Here is a 21,558-nt window from a genome sequence, read left to right on the forward strand (position 1 = left end):
GTCCGCGCGATACTATCGGTGAAGAGTGAAATAACGCACTAACGCTACACGCCAAAATCTTTAGTAGGGGGACTCCCAATTAATTTGGCGGTAATTTTGAAATTGATTTTGTTTTATAAATACTTTTCAATTGCATTGTTTTTCTGTTTAATTTGAACTTGTTAAGGTACATTGGGATACTTGGGAATCTGCAACTCCAGTCGCATATGCCTGCGCACTTGGCACTCGAGAAAGTCCTGAACATTCCTCATTTCCGGCTGATGGCATTTCTCAGCATCCGCTTTTTCATACATCTCACTACGCAGATCCTTTAAATACCGTCGGGGTTCTTGAATTAAACGGTTTCTCTTCTTAATAGACACCCAAGGAAAGTCCTTTTGATAGCCCGTTGAGCGGCATTCCTGCTTCAAGGGTTTGTTTGAATCCATGGTATAGCCTTTGATATAAAAACATCTTGTATGACTATCAAATCAAAAAAAATATTTACCTACCCCAATCGGCGTACAAACGAAAGGCATTTCGCTTTCTAGAATGAAAACCCTTTGAGACTGATCCATTATTTGATTGTGCATCTATAATTGATATTGCCAAGCTTTGCTCCGCATGCACAATCTGCATGAAGATAGATAGGAAATATATCCACCAGATTATTCCAACATACTTCATTTTAAGCTACAAATGAAACAGATTTGGCAAAGGCACTTCGATCAGAGTTTCGTTTAATCAATTAATTCGTTTAGTTTAGTCGTTAATTAAATTAGCTTAACAGTTACACTTAGGAGACTAGTAGGTGCTTATGAGTTAGACCGAGTTCTTCAAGTTCTCCAATATATATATGCATATTTATATATTTATATGTAAGTGTTTTTTGTGTATTTTTATAAGAATCACTGTTGTCTGTCTGTTTCTGTTTCTGTATCGGTTTCTGCTTCTGTTTCTGTCGCAATGTCTGCTGCCATAAGTCGTTGAAAACCTAAGCTACGCATACATTTAAAGTTAATTACGTTCTGTAAATGGCAGTTACATCAAGTATAGGTATATTTTAGTAGTTAGGTAGTACATTAATATTCCCTCCTTCGTTCATTGCCACTGCACGCAATTCCGCCCTGATTAGCATTCCTCGCACTCGCACGTCGTTCACGCCTTGAGAGATTTACAACTTCTACATCAGCCGCCAACTCCATGCCCCCAGAATCGTCCAGAGAGCCAGCGACAGCCCGTTCAATGCGGCTCCCGATCCGGCACTGAGATGGCCCAGCTCCCGCTCGTCCACCACAAAGGCGGGCTGAGCACTGGCGGGCGTCTGCTCCATGGCAAAGTTGCCGCGGCTATTCCTGGCCAGGCGCTGGTTGGCCAGCTTCAGCTCCCTAAGCTTCTCCTCCAGCTGCAGGACTTCATCTGATGAAAGGAAAGCATTCAAATGTTATATAGTTTTCATATGAGTAAAGATTACTCACTCTTATTGACACCCTCGATATCCTGAACCTGCAGGAACATGGCCAGCGAGATCTCGTAGACCTTGTTCGCTGAGCTAATCTCCCGCTTGCGTCGACCGAAGCCCACCTGGTTGTTGGAGCACTGGGTGCCGAGGCACTTGTCCAGACACACGTTAACCGTGGCGCGGAATTGCACGTAGGACGAGTCGGGGAACTTGAAGGCCTTGAACTTGGCACTCAAAATGTCGCCGTCAATGGTGTTGAAGTTCTCAAAGAGATAGGGATCCACTGTGCAGCTAAAATTAAGAAAGTTAGGAATTATATTGAATGTTCAATGTATTGTTATGTGCAACACACCCCTTAAAGATCAGCGTTTCCGATGAGGTATGCGTGTCCGTCACATCCAAATAGTTGACACCCAGACCATAAACAGGTGCAGAGTCCTCATCCAGATTGATTTCCATTGTCAAAGGTGTGCCCTTTTATTGAGAAATTTAATCAAATTAATCGAATCTTTAATATAAAGATTATTTGAGTTAAGTTTGATTTACTCACCGACTTCACAGTCAAATCCCTGGTGAACTTCTGACCATCCTGGCTAACGCCAATTGAGAGTCGTGGTTCGGGGGCTCGCTTGGTCAGCGATGTGGTGATCTCCAGATCCCTGCAAGCAAATCGAGTCAGTGTATTTTGTACTCCCGATTCGAGGTCTTAATGATCGGTGGGGCAGGACGCCGCCAATAAGGTTGTAAATCAATGTCGGGCAACGAAAAACAAACATTGTATTCGATCAGGGAATCGGGGGATCGGGGGCTGTGGGCAAGTGTGTGGCAAAAAAAAACGCAGACCCAAGACTTGGTAGAGGGACCCCGACACGCCCCGCAATTAAATTGACTGTGGAGGTATTAACGCATGTGAAGCCGCCGGCGTCGATTTGGCGGCTAATTACCTCCTGGTAATGGCAACTCTCGGAAAGGCCCAAGAAAGGAGATCGGGAGTAAGGAACAAGAGTGGGAGGCAGTGAGCTGGAATAGGTTTGATTTATGGCCCTCGGTTGGGTCTAAGTCTGGGCCGGACTGGGCATTTAATATGCCATAAGCTTTTGCATAGACTTGCCATAAAATTGTGCATAGATGGATTTTGCATTTATGGGCAATTAAAAGTAGGCTAGGGGAAGCTCTCGAATCCGGAGCGTGCCTGCCGAGGTACTTACTCGGGTTCCTGGAATCCCGCCGGCAGCACATCCCTCTTGACCAGGCCGTGGATGCCGCCGCTGGACGTGGACGTGGAACTGGACCCGGTGGTGGCATTCATCATCACATTATAGGCGGGACTGGCGGTGGTGATGCACTTAACGCTGACGATCTCCTTGCCGCTGGTTGACTCTATGATGATTTTATGGTAATACACCTTCTTGCCCTGAAATGGAATCGAAAACCAAGAACCAGAGCTAGTGGATTGCGCCAAAGCAGCACTGGACCTTTCCTACCGTCAGCTGGTTGACCATTCGCGTTACTCCGCACTCGTAAAAATCGCTGAGGGAAAGCCGAAAAACGGCCAGGGAACCATCGATTTGCGGCTGGCATCTCTCATCCGGATATCCCTTCAGTCCCTCCAAATAGATCTGATGAGCACTCTGATCCTTCGACTCCGCATCCGGCAGTCCAATGTCTACCCTCATCTGATCCTCCGAACAGTGCACCTTGTGGGAACCTGGAAAAGAGAATATAAATATTGGTTACTATATGTATATCTGTGCTGCCGACATGCCACATTCTCTGCTACGAGTATATTCTAAAAAGTGGGCTAGCATGTCGTCCAGTAATCGGAGCTGGACTGGATTCTGGATTCTAGACTGGCTAGTCGGACCACGCCCCCTATCATCATCATCGCCGTCGTCGGACGTTGACGAGATGAACCCGACTGGCAAACACTAAACAATTGCCAAACGTAATTGCCGTGCAGTGAGGATCAAGTTTGTGGCTTAAGTCTTTTGTTTTCCTTGCACTATTACACGGGAATAAAATAATTATCAAATGAACCAAAAATTATAAATATTTGGTCTTAAAATAGGTTGTAAAAAATTATACTTTTTAATTCCAGAGTTTTTCGTTCAAAATAATAATGATGTTAAAACTTTTTATGTAGCAAATTGTTTGGTAAGAGGAAAAATGAAGATTATATTCACATTTTTTCTTAGTATTTATCTGAGTGCACCGCTCTGCGTTGCCTATTATCGAGGTGGCTTAATAAGCCCGCAGGGCTACTTTCTGGGGCCGGTGGAAAGCAAAAACTTGGCATTAGCCCAAGACACACTCACACACTGCTTTGGTTTAGTTTGGTGGGCTTTGGCTCTCGCTTTGGCATAATTTTAGCCCGGATCGGGCAATCAAATTCTTATTACCGTCGAACATGTGTAGTATGCCACGGAATTATCGGCTTAAATGCTCTGCCGACGAAGCCATTTGTTTTGCAGGATTTGTTGCGGCCTGTGGGACTAAGGCATTGGCATTCGTAGATGGCAAACACTAATTTAAATAATTGACTCTAACTACTTAATCTCATACTAATGGCCGCGGCAAATTCGCAATTTCTGGGCAGAATCGCATTGGTAATACGAACCGCGGACATGCGATAATTTGGCTTAATTAGCCATTGCGAGAGTGAAATCTCCACTCCAAACAATGAGATCGGGCAGTAAATGCGGAAAAGCGCTAGCCGGGGCAATTAAAAAAAAAATGGCAATGGAACTGCAACGGCTCTTGTTCCCCCAGCCAGCAAAACCCTTCGCCCCTGCCTCCTCCGTTGGAGAAACCACCGCCTTGTTTCCCCCCGCAGTCTGCGACTGTGTAATCCGAGCAACTGCCTCAAGGTGGGCGTAATGCAAGCGGCGCCCGAAGAAATTAAAATTAGAGTCAGCCTGCCCACAAGCGGCAGCTCAACTTCCGCCAAGAAACGAGGTCTGGCTCTAGAGGATACAGAAGAAGAAAAGAAAGAAAAAAGAGAGTGAATGAGCTGGAAGACAGAAGGAAAGCCGCCAATAAAACAAATACCACGGCAAGGGCATTAATAGAGAATTAAGGACGCCGGAGATGAGGCGTTGAAAAGGCCTGATGGACTCTAAATTACACACAGACATGGCAGCCAGCCATTCAATTCCGCCGAGCGGATGGGATAAGATGGCAGTGTGACTGGGAATGGTGATGGGAATGGGATTGGGATGGAGATAAGGATCGAGGCCCCAACTACGGAGTAATTTGGTAGTGGCAAACAGGTTGCTTCGTTTCTAATCAAGTAATTTGCGGTCTCATAAATATTGCCTATTTTATATTTATATTCTTAAATTTAATTACGCTGCTGTTCAGTTTTCTTACTATACAAATTTGCATAGATTGCTGCTACCAACTTCAGCTATCTACATATTTTTCAACTCGTCTGCTGGGAAAATAAGTGAGAGAACTCCACGAGAGGATGTCCAGTCCAGTCTGGGATGGTGGATGGACCCAGAGCCAAAGTCTTGTCCAATAAAGTTGTTGGCTCTTAAAATTGGCTAGTGGACGAAGCGGCCGACTGCAGTCGGAATAATTGAATTTCAAAGTATCTTGGCCCTTGCCTGGCTTTTCCGCAACTTCTTTTATTGAATTTTTATTGCTGGCCGCTGATTACAATTTATTTGACACCGTTTTTATGGGGCAAGCCAACTCGTGAGAACCCTAAACCGCTTCGAGACAAAGTCAAGACTTAACCCACATTCGGGAGGAATCGCTGTGGAGCAGTTTTTTGTGGGGCATCGCCGGCACTTGAAATCAGATTGAGTGCCAGCCAAGTGGGAGTCCGGATCGAAGACTGAGTGTGCCGAGGCATTAGCATTTAACCTGCGAACATGACAAATCAGCAAAACGTGCCACATGGGCCACATGGCCACATGCCCCGCCGCCCAATCATGTAAGCAGCATGTCGTTGCCGCAACCGTTGAGCGTAGCATAAATTTCCATTAACAATAAATTTAAAAGAAATAACATTACAGCCGAAAATGACCCGTAGCGAAGTTCCCTGGAAAACTGGCGTTGAGTATGGGGAGCATGAAATATCACGGCGGAGCAGCGGCAGCAATTCGGGGAGTCATCAACGGGCGAACATGCCTCGAAGGCTCGAAGGTGGATGGACAGACAGGACAGCCAAGTCAGCACCACTCTGCCAAGTGGCTATAGCCATCCACCTATAGCTATCGCAATCAGCAGCCACGACAATGTTTTTGGCCCCAGCTCTCGGCTCTCCTTCAAACAATTTGGCAACAAATGCGCGCGCACAATCAAATGAATGCACAAATCAATAAGACAACAACTGCTGCAACTGCAACAGCAAAAGCAACAACTGCCGACAATTGCAACGTGCAAAATCGTTTACAAGCCACGCCAAGTCAACTCGAGCCGCAGAAGATTCCAAACGCCGGCGAAGAGAACGAAGTTTGGGCCAAAATAACCAAATCATTGCCATGCAAATGGCATCGTTTTGTGGCTGAAGTCATCGCCAGCCTCGCCGACTTTTCCACTTTTTCCGCCAAGGAAGAGTAGTCGTGAAAGGTGGGAAAGACATTTCCTCCTGCCACTGCCTGGATTGCACTTTGTCCCCACTCAGCTGGTCTACACTGGGCGAAAAATGCACAGGAAACCTTCTATGTTCTGTTCTATATATGAAATGGCTTATTTGACAGCAAAAAGCTTACACAAATATATCCGAAATAACCAATGTATTTCGCTCAGTGCAGCCTTGGGGCAGGGGCAATGTTGCAACAATTGTTTCCCGGGCCAATGTGTCTATGTGTGTGTGTGTGTCTCGTCTGGGTTTGCAAGTGCAACTGCAATTGGAATCGCAATCGCAATTGCCATGGCCATGGCCACGGCCAGATTATGCAATTGTCTGACTCGGCGTCTTCTCACCCTGCACACTGCACCCGCACCCTGGCAATCTGCCTCCTCCGTCTGTGTCACTATGGCAGCCCCTGTGTGGGATTTCAGTCACGTTTTTGGCTGCTGGTGGCGGATGAGGATCCGCGGATGAGCATAGGATCTGGGCTGGATCGGAAACTCGAAAACCGTTTTCGGCGCTCCTCCTCGCGAGGAAGTGTTAGGCCTGGAGGCGTCTCTCTCCACTCAGCGGGAAATGCAGGATCCATTCAACGGGAGGAATTAAACAAGCGATTTGTCAGGTGGGTTGGAAGGGGCTGGTCCTGAAGCAGGAGTAGGATTGGGACATAGCGGTGGTGGAGGTGCCATTTGTGACTTTCACATTTATGACAAGACTTCTGCGGCTGATAGCGCATTCTGGCCGCACATACACCCGCCTGGTAACTCGCGGAATTACTTGGCCTGGGCCACTAACTTGACACACACGACGCACGATTATCATCAATCTTGGGTTGGAGCCACAGGAAATACAGGTAATTTTCCCGAACCCCCCGCTCCATGCCATTTCCCCCCACCAAGAACTCGGCTTGCAGTTAGCCTCATCATCCTTTTCAGTGACCAATTACACTTAACGGCCATGCATACGAAATAAATTAGAAAACCTCAACTGCAGCTGGGTAATGGGATGGGTAAATGAAGGCATGGTTAGCCATAGAGTTGGCTCTCCATCAGGTCAGCGCCAGCCGCCTTCCTGGTGGGAGTTGTCTGCTCCTAATGGCTCCCCCAATATGCTAAGCAGTGTCAATGTGTCAATGTTGCCGCGTAAATCCATCAAAATGCGACGGGAACTCAATAAACAAACGGGTTTAGCCGTTCCTCACGAAAAGCAGGAGGTGTGGTGCTTATGTGGGGGCATGGTGCTTCGGAGTGGACACAGACGACAACCAACTGCAAATGTGATAATTGCAAAGCATTTAGTTTCAGTATTAGAGATCCTCTGTCCAGTCGTTCACCCTCTCTACCAGGAAATCCATTTCGAAGCCCACTCATACACTTAGAAAATATCTATATCTATAGGCATGGGGTGAACTTGAAATAAGATGCTAGTTCTTTTAAGTACATTATTGGCTTGAAGTGCCATAAATAATATAACCAATCCTAAAACCAAGTTAAATAATCAACTAGGAATGATTTTTGCTCTTTTGCTTTTACCCTTTGGAATTTAAGATAATTTCTGAAATTATTTTCAACTGTTGAAAGGGTTTCCCTGTGTACTTTCCCCATCTCATCGTGGCCTCTTCGTGTTACTCCTGTGTGTGGAGTGAATACAGTGGCAGTCAGTTGTATGCGACCGGCGCAAATAGCCATTCGTTCCATCTCTCAAACGCTCTGTCAATGGTGTCGTCTTCGTCATTATCGGCCAACAACTTTTTGTTTGTTAATTGTTTCCAATGACGCAATTGCCGGCTGCCATTTATAGAACTGCGATTCCGTCAGCTGATTGCGTCAGTCGTCGTCGACTGACTTCCACCAAGTGCCAGCATCCACAGATCTTGGCCACTTCTCCAACTCATCATGCCAAGCCGAGAGTCGAGAGTCCGGAAACAGTGAGCTCCTTCACACATTAAGGCCAAACAGCGAGCCAATGAGTTGCGCTTCTCGGGCTCCTGTCTCATTTGACCGCTTAAATTAGAAGCCAATCGATCACTGGGCGGACGGAGCTGGGCGCAATAAACATGCCTGACAACTGGCCGCACATTTGGCCATATTTAAGAGATGAGATGCAAAGCGCTCCTCCTCCCACTTCTGGTTGCCAACTTGTTGCTTCTAACCGATTTGCGGGAACGGTAAATATACCAACGACTTTGCTTGCACTTGGCGTGAACATTATGCGCAGCTGGCTAATTAAATTACACAACAGTTTGGACATGAGTGCCGAAGCAGCCAGCGGATGAACAGTAAGCAAACCTGGCCATGACTTTGAGTTTGTGCCCAAGGTGGGGATGGTGGCTAGTGGATAGTGGATGGTGGATGTGGATAAGCTTAATGCTCAGGCGGCGTCAACAGATGTAAATGTAAATGTTGCATGCAAAAAGGTACGCCATGCTGCCACCTCATGTGGCATTGTGCAGACACACGGCTGGACCAGCTCGCCGGATCTCAGCTCGCTTTTGGCCATCATCGTCATCGTCCGGCTCATCCACATCCTTCGCCTTTTGGTTTTCGCTAAAAACTTATTAATTGCCAAGGTGAGAGGCAGTCGGAAAATCAAGTTGGCTGCATCTGCATCATCTTGTTACGCGATGTGGCTTCATGGCTGTTCCTGCCTTGGCTCGAATTAATTTGGCCTTGTTAGCCCGGCTTGATGACAAATGCGTGACGTAACTGTAAACACGGTTGGGCCTTGGCATCGGCTCCCTTTTTTATGCTAAGCTCCCTTGACAATTTGTCGCTGTTTCCACGTCACGTTCGCTGTTCACCTGTCCCTGGGTGCAACCAACTCAGTACAGTGGAGCCTCGTTTAACGGATGCAAGCTTTAGCATGCTAGCAAGTATTTGTTGTAGAAAGGAATGTTGTTGCATAGCTTGAATTTTACAAATTATTACTTTTAAGTACCATTCCCTTGCCTGATGTTTTATAAAAAAAACTTGTTTCATATTGCAATCCTAATAGTTTAATTATGAAAACACTTTCCATTGACTTTGATCACAAGTAGCAGCATTGTCAATATCTACTGTACTTCAATCTCCAGCCAATTCAGTCATTCTTTCGCTTATTTACACATTTTTCAGTTGGCGGCGCTTCAGCACTTGCTAAATTGTTGGTTTCCGCCTTGGCCGGCACTGTGGGCCAACTCGGCTCCTGCTCCCCCAGCTGCGGTTTAAGCCAAATTGCGGCTGCCAACAACAAGATCGGAATCAGCTAGAAACGCGGGAAGAACAAGCTGCATTTACCGCTAAGTAGTTTTGAATGAAAGCGAGTGGCATTGTTTCCACCCTATTGAGTCATTTTGCTCAGAGATGCAGAATGCGTTTAAGGTCGGGGAAAGACTGGGAAAATTCTGGCTAATGGGCCTTTACGTGCAGCCGCTCGTAACTATGGTAACTGTATAGCGAAGACAAATTAATAAGAAAATACTTAGAAGAGACTCTAATCATACGAATTAATTCAATTGGCAGCACGAGAAAGTGTTGTTCTTGTTGCCGTTGTGCTGTTGCTTTTGCTGTGTCTTAGCCATATTAATCGCATGAGATGGCCGGGAGCAACGAGCCGAGAGAAGTTTTCCTTCTTTCAGTGCCCGATGCGGCATATAATTGCTTTTTCTTTTTACGTAATCGCCCGATGCCCGATGCCTTTTTACGCTTAATTGTCCATAAAAGTTGTTGCCGCTGCCGCAAACGAGAGTTTCATTGCAAATCTCATTTATCAAATGAAAATCCAAGCGATTCCAATCTGACACATTTCTATGGGCGATGACACACAAAAATATTTGTTAGTTTTATACCACTCGATCGGTCATTAATCAAACGATCAGGGACCAGACCAGAATTGAGGATCGACACCTATTGAACCCTGAATCACAACCCCAATTGCTAATTGTGGACGCGGCGAGCAGCTCCCTCAATTATCGATGGGGTCAAAACATAAATCTCCTCGGGGGTTAGGCTAATCAACCCGTGCGGCCAAGGTGTCCGTGGCAGAAACGAAATAGAAATATTTTGTAGTTACACTGGGCAAAATTCTATAGCCTCACATAGGCTACCAAGTAAATGAGAAGATCTTAGAATCTGTTCAAAATTATTCACAATTTCTTCATAAAATAGATATATAGAAAACAATATATAAAAACATCTCAAATTAAGAAACATATAATACAGTATTATATATTTCTATGTGTTGCTTGTGAAAGTTTTCCGATATAAAGTTACATTTCCATTTAGCTCCTACAATTTTATTATCTATCGTAAAGCCGCTTTATTGGTAACCTATTTTTACAAGTGCTCCGGCAAACTCACAGATACTCCACCATACATATGTATATACATATATGGGACAACCGACTGACCAAGTGACCGCCAGCCAAAATAACAACAACTTGGAAATTTATTGCTGCTGCTCGAAAGACTAGAAAAGCTGGAGGATAGGGAGTACACACACGAGAATTGTGGATGCAGGATGGGCCATTTGAAAGCGGTAATATTTTACTTAGCATGGCGGAGCCTTAATGCCCAAAATCGTTACCCGTGGGCGTTGTCTTGGTCACATTTGGGCATTGGCCATTTACCATTTACCAACTGCGCCAACTGGCTGCTGGAGAGGATCGTCCGGCGACACGGTATCGTGTTTGGGCCCACACCTGCAATTGACATTATTATTTGGTTGCCGACGACAACTGGATGCATCCAAGGAGCACACAAACACACAGAATGCCGCAAAGGGAAGAGTGGGCCAGCTTGATTTATAATTGTCCAACTGGGTTTTTGGGTAGACATTCCATTCTACGCATCTTGATAAGTGCGTACTTTATGACCGGACTTGCGGGTTAACTTGCATCTGCCCACGGTCATCGCTTGTCCGCCGGTCGCTACAAACTTGTTGAAAGGCACTTGGCCATGGTGCATGGAGCATTGTGCATCGAGCATGGAGCATGGAGTACTCCTTACCGGCGGAGATCGCATGCCTGGCCATCTGGCCACGTTAATAACCGTTTTTGACATGCCAAGCGGCATTATTAACAGCATTTTCTTCTCCTTTTATTTATATCTCTCGGCCTATTCGCCTCCTCTTCACTTATTTTGTTTGGATTTCAGTTTGTGTGTGTTTGTCTGCGGCGCTTTTTTTAATTGCGGGAACGAAAGGGAGGAGCGGTCTGGGCGACATTTTAATTGAAATTCTACGGAAATACCATGAATGAGTGCTGTGGCAGCAGCCAAGGGAAAATCTACGGAGAAATCTCTGAAGCTCGTTATCCCTCTTCTCTTTTTGGAAAGCCAGAACCGCAGATGTTATTATGCGTCATCTACCTCCAATCTAAGTACAATTTGCCCTTGAAAAAAAGCGAAACCGTTTCGGGATTGGAATGCAAACTCGCCTGCTTCCTGGATTCTCTAGTTTGGTGGGGCGGGGCAAATTGCTTGATTTGACCGCCGGCTAACTGTCTTCGCCCGCTGCAGCTTCCTGGTGGTTTTGCATCTAATATACGGGGTACTTTCATTCGCAAAGGGTATATTGCAATCGTGCAAATAAATGCACATAGCACTTTTGCATGTCTAATGGATTTACGGCACATTAGGCTAACATTTCCATGACGTGCAACTTTCCCACATCAGCACATTAAGTAGGAGTTTAATGACACACTAATAACATTAACAACCAATGATTAGTATTTGGATTTGAATGCTGCAGAACAACAAAGAATAATACTTTTAAAAATACATATTCGCTATTTAGTGTGTAATTCATTAAGACAGAATCTCGTGCAAACAACGGGTATCAACAAGTCCGAAAATCCCGTCCTTGACGACCTAACTTGTTCATTTTTGGGATATGCATCTTGGGCATTTCTTTTCAATTACCAACCCACCAGCCCATGCGGTAACCGCCCCTCCTCTCTCTCCATACCCCCCTCCACCCTCCTTTGTGGTTGCGGTTAACTCCCCGCTTTGCCATGTAATTTGGACTTCAAACGCATTCACGTGTTGCAGTTGATGCTGCTGTTGATCTTTCCTCCTTTTTTTGTGAGCAGCTGCAGGCGCATATCAAAAGACTCAGAACACGAACTGGCTTCTCGTTAGCTGAGTGGCCAAGAAGCTGGGAAGCTGGGCAGCGCTGTTCCTCATCGCTGGCACTCTTCGCTGACTTTGATCCAGTTCATTTGGCAGTCCGCATTTTTACAGTTGCCCGCCGCATTCGTAAATTGTGTTTTGGCTCGGATTCGACGGAATGGAATTCAATAAATTAATTAACAACATTTTTTGCTGATTTTATCACGCCGACACTGCTTTCCATGCACTGATGAGCGCAGCCATTAAAAGCAGAAAGACGGATAATTAAATGGCAACTTTTAATCAGGTTAGCCGAAAGAATCTCAAAGATAAGAAAATAGAAACTACATAATGACATTAAAAAGTCGCCCTCTTCTAGTCTTCGCTTTTTAATGCTTTTGTTATTGTTGTCATTAAAAGACAGGCATAACAACAAATACAGCGCTCTAACTCTCGCTCAGTTAAATTTTTTCATTTTTTTCCTTGCAATGTCATTGACTTTGGTGCGTGCGTGTGCAAATTGTGTTGTGAATTCTGGCGGAGCCACATGCGATAAAAAACGCGCAGGTACAGTGGATACACGTGAAAGCGAAGATTTCAAGAATGTCAAAAAATTGATTTACATGCATTATTTGATATCAAATTTATCACTTCACTTTTATTTGATCAATGTCTTTTGGCCATGAAGCATATATACAATTTTATTTCCTATTAAATTGAATTTTTATTAGACTATTATTTTTAATAAGCAGGAAATATTTACTGAGAAAACTATTTCTCAGATCTCAACTTCATTCACTTAATAACAGCATAAACAATATTTGGCTTGGGGCTCTTACCCTTTTCGCAGTAATAATGCCGTCTTTGAAAGTTCCTGCTTTGCATTTAATAGACAGACAGTCGGTCAGTGACTCCCTCACAAAGAGCGAGCGCCAAAGCTCCAGGAGAAGAATTCGATTGAAAACATGTAACAAAGAAATATATAATTCCTTTTGGCCAACGTTTTGATTGCGCAACGGAATTGATTGTGTTATAATGCGAATATAACCCAAGAACTTTAGGTGATCAATCTTAAAGTGCAGCCAGGGTATTAACAAAGAAATGCTGTGCAGTGCAGAGCTGGAGAGAACAAATAAATATGATAAATTTGCCACATGCAGTTAGACACATGCAATTTATCATGCGAGCGAGAGGGGAGAACGCTCCCCGTTGTTGCGGGTCAGAGCGTCTAATAGATTAAATAAATTTCGCATAAATTATGCAATTGTGGCAAGCCATAACTCTTTGTGCCCGCCCGAGGGGCTAGCCAGCTTAGCTTGCGTTACGCACTTGGACTCGGTTTCGTCTATTCCTCCATTCTAGCCATGTTTTCTCCTTTCTGCCTTATTAATTTCCATGTGGAGCTGATCCTGTTCTGGCGCTTCTCAAGATGCGGCTCCGTTAGCCCGGCCTGTCGGCTGCGTTTGAAACGCTCTCTACGCAGTTTGCATTTTGCATTTCGCATTCGGTAATTAAAAACCCAACGAGCCGCTTGGTGACTCCAACTTGGCTCTAACGGTAAGCGGGCTGCCCACCAGGATTAGCTACAGGTTTGCTTTCTTTGCGGTCCCCCAATCGCCTACTACTACTACTACTACTACTACAACTACTACAACTACCACCACCACCACCACCACCACCAGTACTGCTCCGGATTTTGCCCCCGGGGCAGTTGAAAATTTACATAATATTTGCTCTAAATTCCATCTTGTCCCCCCGGGCGGCTTTCACACGCATAAACCACAAGTCAGGCCGAGATCGGAGGCATCTGCTCCATCTGCTGGCGGCTTATCAGGCCTCATAAATATGTTTGGTCATGCCTTTGGGCCTGAGACGCTTGACAATTTCTGCAAAAGCGTCTGTGTCTCCGTTTTATTTTCAACTTTTTGCGCACTTTTGGTGAGAAATGGGAGCGGAAATTAATGACCGGAGTGCTGGAATCTTTGGCATGCCACAGTGGCTGTGGCATCAGGTGCTTTTGCTGCGGAGCGTTTTGCGAAAGTGGTTCGCAGATTGAAGAGCGGCCAAAAGATAAGTAGTTGATCGGAGATCTCATGTCGAAAGTGGCTATTTTTATATTGGCCAAGACCTGTTTTGCAAAAGTTATAACGCACGGCATACGAGTGTCAATGAATTAAAACTTTATTACCTAGACGCGAAAATATCAATTTGTTGAGCGGATAAACAGATAAAAACTTGTTGCTAATACAAACGATAGTCGTTCGTTCATTAAAATAATAATTATTCAGACACGGACATAAATGCGTCAGTACATTAGGTAATCAAATTTGATGGCAAAGCTGTCTACCAACTTTGTAGTAAGTAACTATGTAAGTAACCATTAAAATTAAAATGCTTGATTGGATTGAAATTGAAAATCGAATGTGTATATAAATAAGCATGAGAGAAGACCATTGGAAATGAATTTAAATAATCCAAGCAAGTCAAAAAACCTTGTAGAATAAACAATTGAATAGCTCAACACACAATTTAATTTTAATTTAGAAATACAGTGCCTTACACTTTATAGGTTTGTAAAATTCCCGAGTTAAACTGTCTATTTGTATTTGTTAGGCCTTTATTTAATTTTAGTATGCGAATCGCACGCCAAAATGCCAGAAAGTGTGTTTGGCACTGAGAATCGTCGATACAGTTCTCGTATATAATATTGAACCTCGCTTTGGAGTGTCTTGATTTCAGTCGCATGCCGCAGGCCTTTGTCTAGAATTCCCATAAAATTATTCAGTTTCGCCTTCTTAGCAGTCATGTCCACATGCAAAACATGCAAATTTGCAGCAGTTGCAGTTGTTTCGCTCGGTTTTATGTGGCCATAGCCATAGCCAATTTTTTTTCTGCTGCTGCAGTTGCTGCATCTTGGCCTAATACAATTAGTCTTGTGTAATACGCATGCCTTATGCGCTGCGAGCGGTTGGCCGGAGGAGTGCCGAACCCGTTAGTGGTCGAGTACATATACAGTTATCGGTTGCACCACCAATGCCGCCGCCGCCTCCCTTTCTCCACTTTACGCAATTCGCGCCACACGCCACACACATGTGTTGCGGAGTCGCCACCGATTGGATATTGCCATTGGGGAGCGTTGCGCGAATTGATTGTGGCCAAAACGGTGGTCGAAACGGCAGCAAAAGTTGAAAGCCTTTTAGGCCGACTCTCTCCTACAGTTGGATTTTGTCACATTTTGCGTTACTGCGCTGTTGCCACATGTTGCCAAAATGGTCAGTGCATAACGGTGCACAGCAACAACCAACTAAGCTAATTAATGCCAAAAACAACAGACACTAAAGAAAAAAACAGAAAAGCCACAATCCTGAAACAATCCCAATCCCAATCCCCCAGCCAATGCAAGTGAAGTTGTCTTTGTCTCGTCGCCCCGACAATCCGATTATTATTCAATAAAATGCGCCGGCGAACAAAGAGATGGCCAGCACTTGTTGACAAATGCCTGGGCGGCCTGGGCTGCTATCCAAAAACAAAAACAGGAACAAGAACAGCAACAAAGTAAAGAATAAAGGGCGCTCCGCGTACTTGTTGGCCAGGCCAACTAACCAACTTCAATGGGCTGCTCCCAGTTTGATCCTGGACTCTTGGCGGAGCCCTTAAAGCGAGCCGCCTCTATTCGATTTGCTCGTTTTGTTATCGCCAGCTTTTAATCTGCCATTGCCGCGAAGGTCTTACCCAGATCCTCTGCTTCATCTTGGCCACGTTTGCCCCACAGTTTAGGCCGGGTTCGGGTTTTTCTTTTCTTTCTTTTCCAACTAAGCCGAAACAGGCAATGCATGGAGGCATTGTTTTAAAGCCGACGACCTTAACCCCTCGTAACCTTGCTGGAATTTGCTATTAAGTAAGCGAATTGCTCACAAGTGTTGTAATTGAGTTGGTCAAAAGTGCAACATGAGTTTAGAAATGTAGTAGATGTAGTGAGGATAAATGTGGTAGTAGTTAAGAAGACTAAAAATCGATTGAAGTTTTATTATTGATTTTGCTGAGATCCTTAATTCCAAGGCTTGCCTCCTAAAAACTTCTGACCTCCTCGGTCAGCCTCACTATTTGATAGCCATAGATCATTAATCTTTATATAGAGCTTCCCACTTAAAGCCAGGCCGATTAGATAAACTTGTGGTCGAAATTTCTCTGGGTCAACAGGCGCACTGGGTGCCATTAATGGGTTAAGAGTTTGGTGTGGCTGAGGGACAGGACAGGTTGGTGGGACTCAGACTCAGACTTAGATTCAGATTGCGGTTCAGGTTCAGGAGCATCAATGTAGCAGACACGAGTCCGCGGCCGAGGCATCGAGGCTCGATTTTATTAGCTTAGCAAAAGGCTTTGATTGTTCTTGTTCTTGCCAATGCACTGCTGCTGTTATGGCCTGTTGCGCTTGTCTAGACGGGCAATTTTTCACACACACAGTTGTTGTTGGCCGGGCCAAGACACACAGCACACAGCACACAAGACGCAAGAGCACAAGACACAGACATTGGGGAGCTGGACTTGCTCTAAAATTGGCATTTTTCGCACACATAAGGCAAAAATGTAAAGCGAAGTCAAGTCAGGAGAACGGGCCAAAGCCACATCTTCGGCCAAAGTCGAAGACCAAGTTGAAGCGGTTTATTTGCCTTGTGTGGCATCAGCTTCATCATCATCATCAGCAACGTGGTCGTCGTGGACATCCCATGGACTCCAACCTTAACTCTCCGTGCCCGTGCGCCCGCTGGCATAATGTGTCATCCATGGACATGGAGTGCCGACTCTTAGCTCTTTGGCAATTTCTTTATTATTACGAGCGTTTCTGTGGTTGTCCTTTTAGGCCGGCTGTCACAGATCCGCTGATCATTATTGTTCCTCCGCACAGTACACATACTGGACTCCTCCGCCTGCCCACAATGCAATGTCAATGTTTTGTCTTAATGCGACAATGCTCGATCGAATGGCTGGCCGACTGGCTGGCTGTCTGTCCGTCCTATCTCGCATGTTATTTAAATGGCGAAGGAGAGTTGGGGGACCTGCAGCCTGCCGGGTAAACAATTTATTATATTTATATGGCCAGTTCATATGTTCGTTCTGGCCATAAATTAAGCGATCTTCGACTTAATGTGGCGGTTGCACAAGGTCGCGTGTGCTTTTTTTATATTCCCTAATCCAGTCAGTCAGTCAGCAATTAAGCGAGTTAATCGCAGTTCGATGATTTGTCAGCTGCCCCATAGAGGGTGGTACACGATGATTGGAGGATGACTGCCCGGTTGGCTAATCGGGGAGGTCAGTACCTCGGCTTCATCAGTATGTGCACTCGAGTGCGAAGTTCTCCACTCCAGCGATGACATCATTCGGTGGCAGTTGCTCGGAACTCTAGAGGCCAAGAAAATCATGTGAAATCACTTCTGAATCCATGTATCTTTTTTTGTGAAGCTCAGACTGCATCACACCAAGTACCTTAGATATTTTTAGCATTTGTAAACTAAATAAACTACTTTCAATAAATACCACTAATTGCTTACTATTGTTGCTAACAATTCAAATCTCAGCTCAAACAAGACAATGAACCCACTATTAAACGCTTTGGTTTTTTTTTTGGGTCTGAGTCAGACTTTTACTTTCCCTAATGCAGACAAACAAAAGTTTCGCTTTAGTTAAGACAGCCACGCCCCCTCAGCAGTGCCGCCCAAACCCGCTAACCCCTTATCATCCAGCGCGACTGCTGTGCAAGTTGGCAAGTTATAATTTAGCTTTCAGCTTTGGCTGCCGAAGAACGCTGAGGAGCTGAAACTCGGACTCTCGGTCTCGCTTGGTTCGCCCGTAAATTACAGCCTCGTCTGCACCGTTTCTATATATGTATATATATATATATAAATATATATATTTGTTTGTTTGTAGCTCGCGAGAGAGATGTTTTCGTATCGGCTTCATGTATTTTTAGGCTGCATCTTAATTCCCGGGACCAGTTCGCCTACACAAGTCGGCGATTGTCGCCCGTTTTGGCTGTATTTCGCCTTTAATTCTTCATTTTTTCTCGCGTAATATTTTTTTGCAGTTAATTCTCCTTTCTGATTGCCTTTTAATAAGACAACCCCAGCCGATTCTTGACCAGTTGAGTGTGGGCTTTATGAGTGTCGCCCCTTTTTTTCGCTTTGTTTAAGTATTTTTCTCGTCGATATTATCTTGTTGGCTGGACTGTGCTTTGTTTTTTATTTCTTTGTATTATCTTATTTTTTTGTGTTTTGGCGTGTCATGTTGCCTTCCCAGCCCAAGCACTTGTGTTTGTGTAGGTGTCTTGTTTGGTTTTTTGTTTTTTCGCCGCGCTCGCTTGATAGTTTGTTTAGTCGTTTGTTGTCTTGCCTGTGTAAGGCAACTTGCAGGGGCAGGCAAGTTAATGACTAATGTGTTAGGGCTTTCGAGGGATATATGCCTTATACAATTTAGCATTAATATATGGCAGGAAGCGTAAGAACGAGTGAGTGAATCATGACAGAGCCGCGCTGCCAAACTTCATTAAGTCGCCGCAAGTTCGTTGCCTCAGTCATTCGTTTCTTTGACCAAAAAAAAAAGCGCCAGCACGCCCCCGACAAAACCGAAGATCGTTTTATTCGACCATCACTCCAAATGGCCACAAATTGTGTGTGTATGTGCACTTCACGACCAAAAACGAGGTCACTTTGTCGGGTTTTCGACAAAATCGAAAAGAAAAAATAAATACTTTTTGTGTTTCATTACGCGAATGACATCATGCCGCGCTATGGGAGCTTCTCAAGCTTTTTAGCCTTGCACTCCCCGATCTTAACTCTGATATTTATATTTAAATTGTTGCGTATAGAAATGAAAAAGAGCTTACCTTTGGCCTGGGCTAATCCGCAGAAAAGGGCCGCCAGCCACAGAGAGCGCCACATTTGCATTGAGAGCAGCATTTTCCAAAATTTCCGGATCTAATTGGTCGGGGTAGAAACGGAATGACAAACGGCATATTATTACAAGCATTTCGAACGAACCGAAGCCGAAGCAACGGCACATGCTCCACAAGCGGGCCAACATTTTATTTGTTATTTGTATTCTTGGCCTGGCCGTTTTGACGTTTTCACAGACACAATTCATATATGTAGGTACATAACATATATATGTACCGCACCGCAAACACACACAGCGAGTTATTATGAAACAAAGCCAGAAGAGAATGCCCGTCAAGTGGCTTGCGGCGACCGCTCAACAAATCAAAAACCAATGACAACGGCAAATAAAAAACGAAACGAGCCGCGAACCACACACATATCACACAAATTCACAAAAAACTCGGAGCGGGTCTTACTTGACGGCTGCAATATGGGGAAAACTCGGAACTCGAGACTCGAAACCACACCGAAGAGCACACCACACGTCCAAGCTGTTCGCTAGTCGCCAGGCAACTGAGGCTCAGCTCGGCTGCAACTTCATTAGCTCGGGGAATCGAGAGCCGGCTTATAGAGATGCTGACTCAGTTTCAGAGCAGAAGTCGGGCTTATATGGCAGAGAGTGCAAAATTATAGTGGAAGCACCCAATGTTAACCAATTGGATAATTACCCAAATAATAGGTATGTAAGAAGTACGTATGTATATAATGGGTATAATGGGAATTATCGCATTATTAATCTATGTTTTAACCATATTATGCCTTTTATTGGTAAGAAAATCCTTCGAAAATATTTTAAAAATTCCAAATAAGATAATGTTGAATAATTATTTAACAAACGGAGTTTTAAAAAGTTAGCTATAAACTAGCTAGTGAACCAACGCTCTTTAGGCATTAGAGCGTGGACAGTGGGGAGAGATGCTAAGGCGCCAGCTAGCCCCTGGCTGTTCACAGTGCATAAATAAAGCCGGCAATTACGAAAGTGCTTCATTACAATTTATGGATATACTTGAATACATTTAGATAAGCAGCGCACAAGTAAAATGACCCACTGTATGTCGCTCTCTCGCACGGAGCATCTCTGTCGCACGGCGAAAAAGAGAGCGACTTCAGCAGGCGAAGTTAGCGAAGTTAGCTTAACCGAGAGGCTGTAAAATACGGTAAAAGGATCGCTCTCAGTAGCGCTCTTTGCCACTCTCTGCAAGAGATAACAATCAGCCGGTAAGTTTGTATAATTTTTTTTGTTTGTCCCATGACAAAAACTGAGAAATTGTGGGAGCAAAATCTTACAAGCAATTATGCAATCTCGTCTCCGGCTTTTTTGTTGCGATTGGTGTTGTTGTTTTTGTTGCACTCGCTATTGTTGTCAAAACAAACATTTATGTAATTGAGCTCGCTGTCAGCACGAACTGCCGGTTCGTTCTCAACGGCCACAGATGAGAACAGGGAAGTAATAGTTTAAAACGAGCTAAATGCAACAGATGTTATGGATATTTTCCCTATATATTTCGCTATATGTACTAACGGTACACTTACACTTCCGCCAAAAACAAAACTGTTCTTCAGGCTGGTCATCATCAACTGCATTTTCCAGAGCCCAAGGCGCAGCCCGTGAACCCAATTTCACACCTCTTGATTTCGCGCGTGCTTGGGCATTATTCATGATGCTCCCCTACTTGTTAGTTTTCCAAACCAATGGCCATCCCATCATTAAACGGATTAAAAACATTTATTTGTGCATATGTACTGGCCATACACTACTGGCCTCTTGGAAAACGGTAAATGACGTGCAAAGGCAACCAGCCGAGCGCACTAATTTAATTTGCTAAATTCATCTCAAAATGCCTTATTAGTACTTTGTTGCACCACTTGTATGGAAATATTTAGCTCAAGCATCGGCCAATGTTAAATTAAGCACAAATTGTAATAATTAAACACTTGCCACTTGCAAAAGAAATTAACCAAGTTACCCGTTTCTCTTTGCACTCAATTCACCGATCTGGCAAGTCTGCGACCAAGCCGAAAGAGGAATGGGAAAGAACCGCAACAGCTGTCATCTCGCTCACACCTAACGGAATGCGGATTTCCGAGAAAAGCGCAACTTGCGTTATATAATTTTATGATTTCACAGATATTAAAGTTGAAACATTGGACATTTAAAGGCCGGGAAGTGTGCAATATAGTTAAGAAGTAAATACACTGACACACGACCCGTCCTGCAAATGTTTATGTTTTTGCAAGCACTTTTATTTTTCTTTTTCGATGCTAATTCTTGATATTTTCAGGCCGGTGAATGTGCAATATATTCGAAAAAGAAAACATTGACTCATATACCGTCCGAAAAATTATCTAGAAATTTCCAGTCTTGCCGCCTATTGCAAGGAAAAAAAACTAATTACTTTGCTCAATGATGATTCTTTTTAAAGTAATTCGGCCGTCTCAAGTGCAATACAAGTTTAAAAATGCAGAATTGCCCTTGTGACGAACCAAAACGCTTTAAACTTAATTCCCATTATTTAT

General features: G+C 44.3%; 2 protein-coding genes across 2 annotated transcripts; both read right to left on the reverse strand.

The window, feature by feature from the left end:
• Positions 1-118: 118 nt before the first annotated feature.
• On the reverse strand, positions 119-673 carry LOC116800380. Its single transcript, XM_032714989.1, has 2 exons — positions 492-673; positions 119-436 (listed from the first exon to the last, which is right to left on the reverse strand). The coding sequence occupies exons 1-2, from the start codon at positions 664-666 to the stop codon at positions 162-164; spliced, it is 450 nt and encodes a 149-aa protein (XP_032570880.1). The 5' UTR covers positions 667-673; the 3' UTR covers positions 119-161.
• Positions 674-702: 29 nt separating this feature from the next.
• LOC6610089 lies at positions 703-19,550 on the reverse strand. Its single transcript, XM_002034669.2, has 8 exons — positions 19,458-19,550; positions 18,990-19,080; positions 2,926-3,149; positions 2,650-2,855; positions 1,992-2,100; positions 1,794-1,915; positions 1,458-1,732; positions 703-1,398 (listed from the first exon to the last, which is right to left on the reverse strand). The coding sequence occupies exons 2-8, from the start codon at positions 19,060-19,062 to the stop codon at positions 1,163-1,165; spliced, it is 1,245 nt and encodes a 414-aa protein (XP_002034705.1). The 5' UTR covers positions 19,063-19,080; positions 19,458-19,550; the 3' UTR covers positions 703-1,162.
• Between the last annotated feature and the right edge of the window lie 2,008 nt (positions 19,551-21,558).

Source organism: Drosophila sechellia, chromosome 2R (genome assembly GCF_004382195.2).
Source record: "Drosophila sechellia strain sech25 chromosome 2R, ASM438219v1, whole genome shotgun sequence".
NCBI classification, from domain to species: domain Eukaryota; kingdom Metazoa; phylum Arthropoda; class Insecta; order Diptera; family Drosophilidae; genus Drosophila; species Drosophila sechellia.

Coding starts and splice junctions, on each gene's coding strand:
- LOC6610089 (XM_002034669.2), bottom strand. CDS start 19,062: ATGCTGCTCTCAATGCAAATGTGGCGCTCTCTGTGGCTGGCGGCCCTT. Junction 2,101..2,649: donor GCGGGATTCCAGGAACCCGA/GTAAGTACCTCG, acceptor ATTTGCTTGCAG/GGATCTGGAGATCACCACAT. Junction 1,916..1,991: donor GGGATTTGACTGTGAAGTCG/GTGAGTAAATCA, acceptor TCTCAATAAAAG/GGCACACCTTTGACAATGGA.
- LOC116800380 (XM_032714989.1), bottom strand. CDS start 666: ATGAAGTATGTTGGAATAATCTGGTGGATATATTTCCTATCTATCTTC. Junction 437..491: donor TCGTTTGTACGCCGATTGGG/GTAGGTAAATAT, acceptor TTTATATCAAAG/GCTATACCATGGATTCAAAC.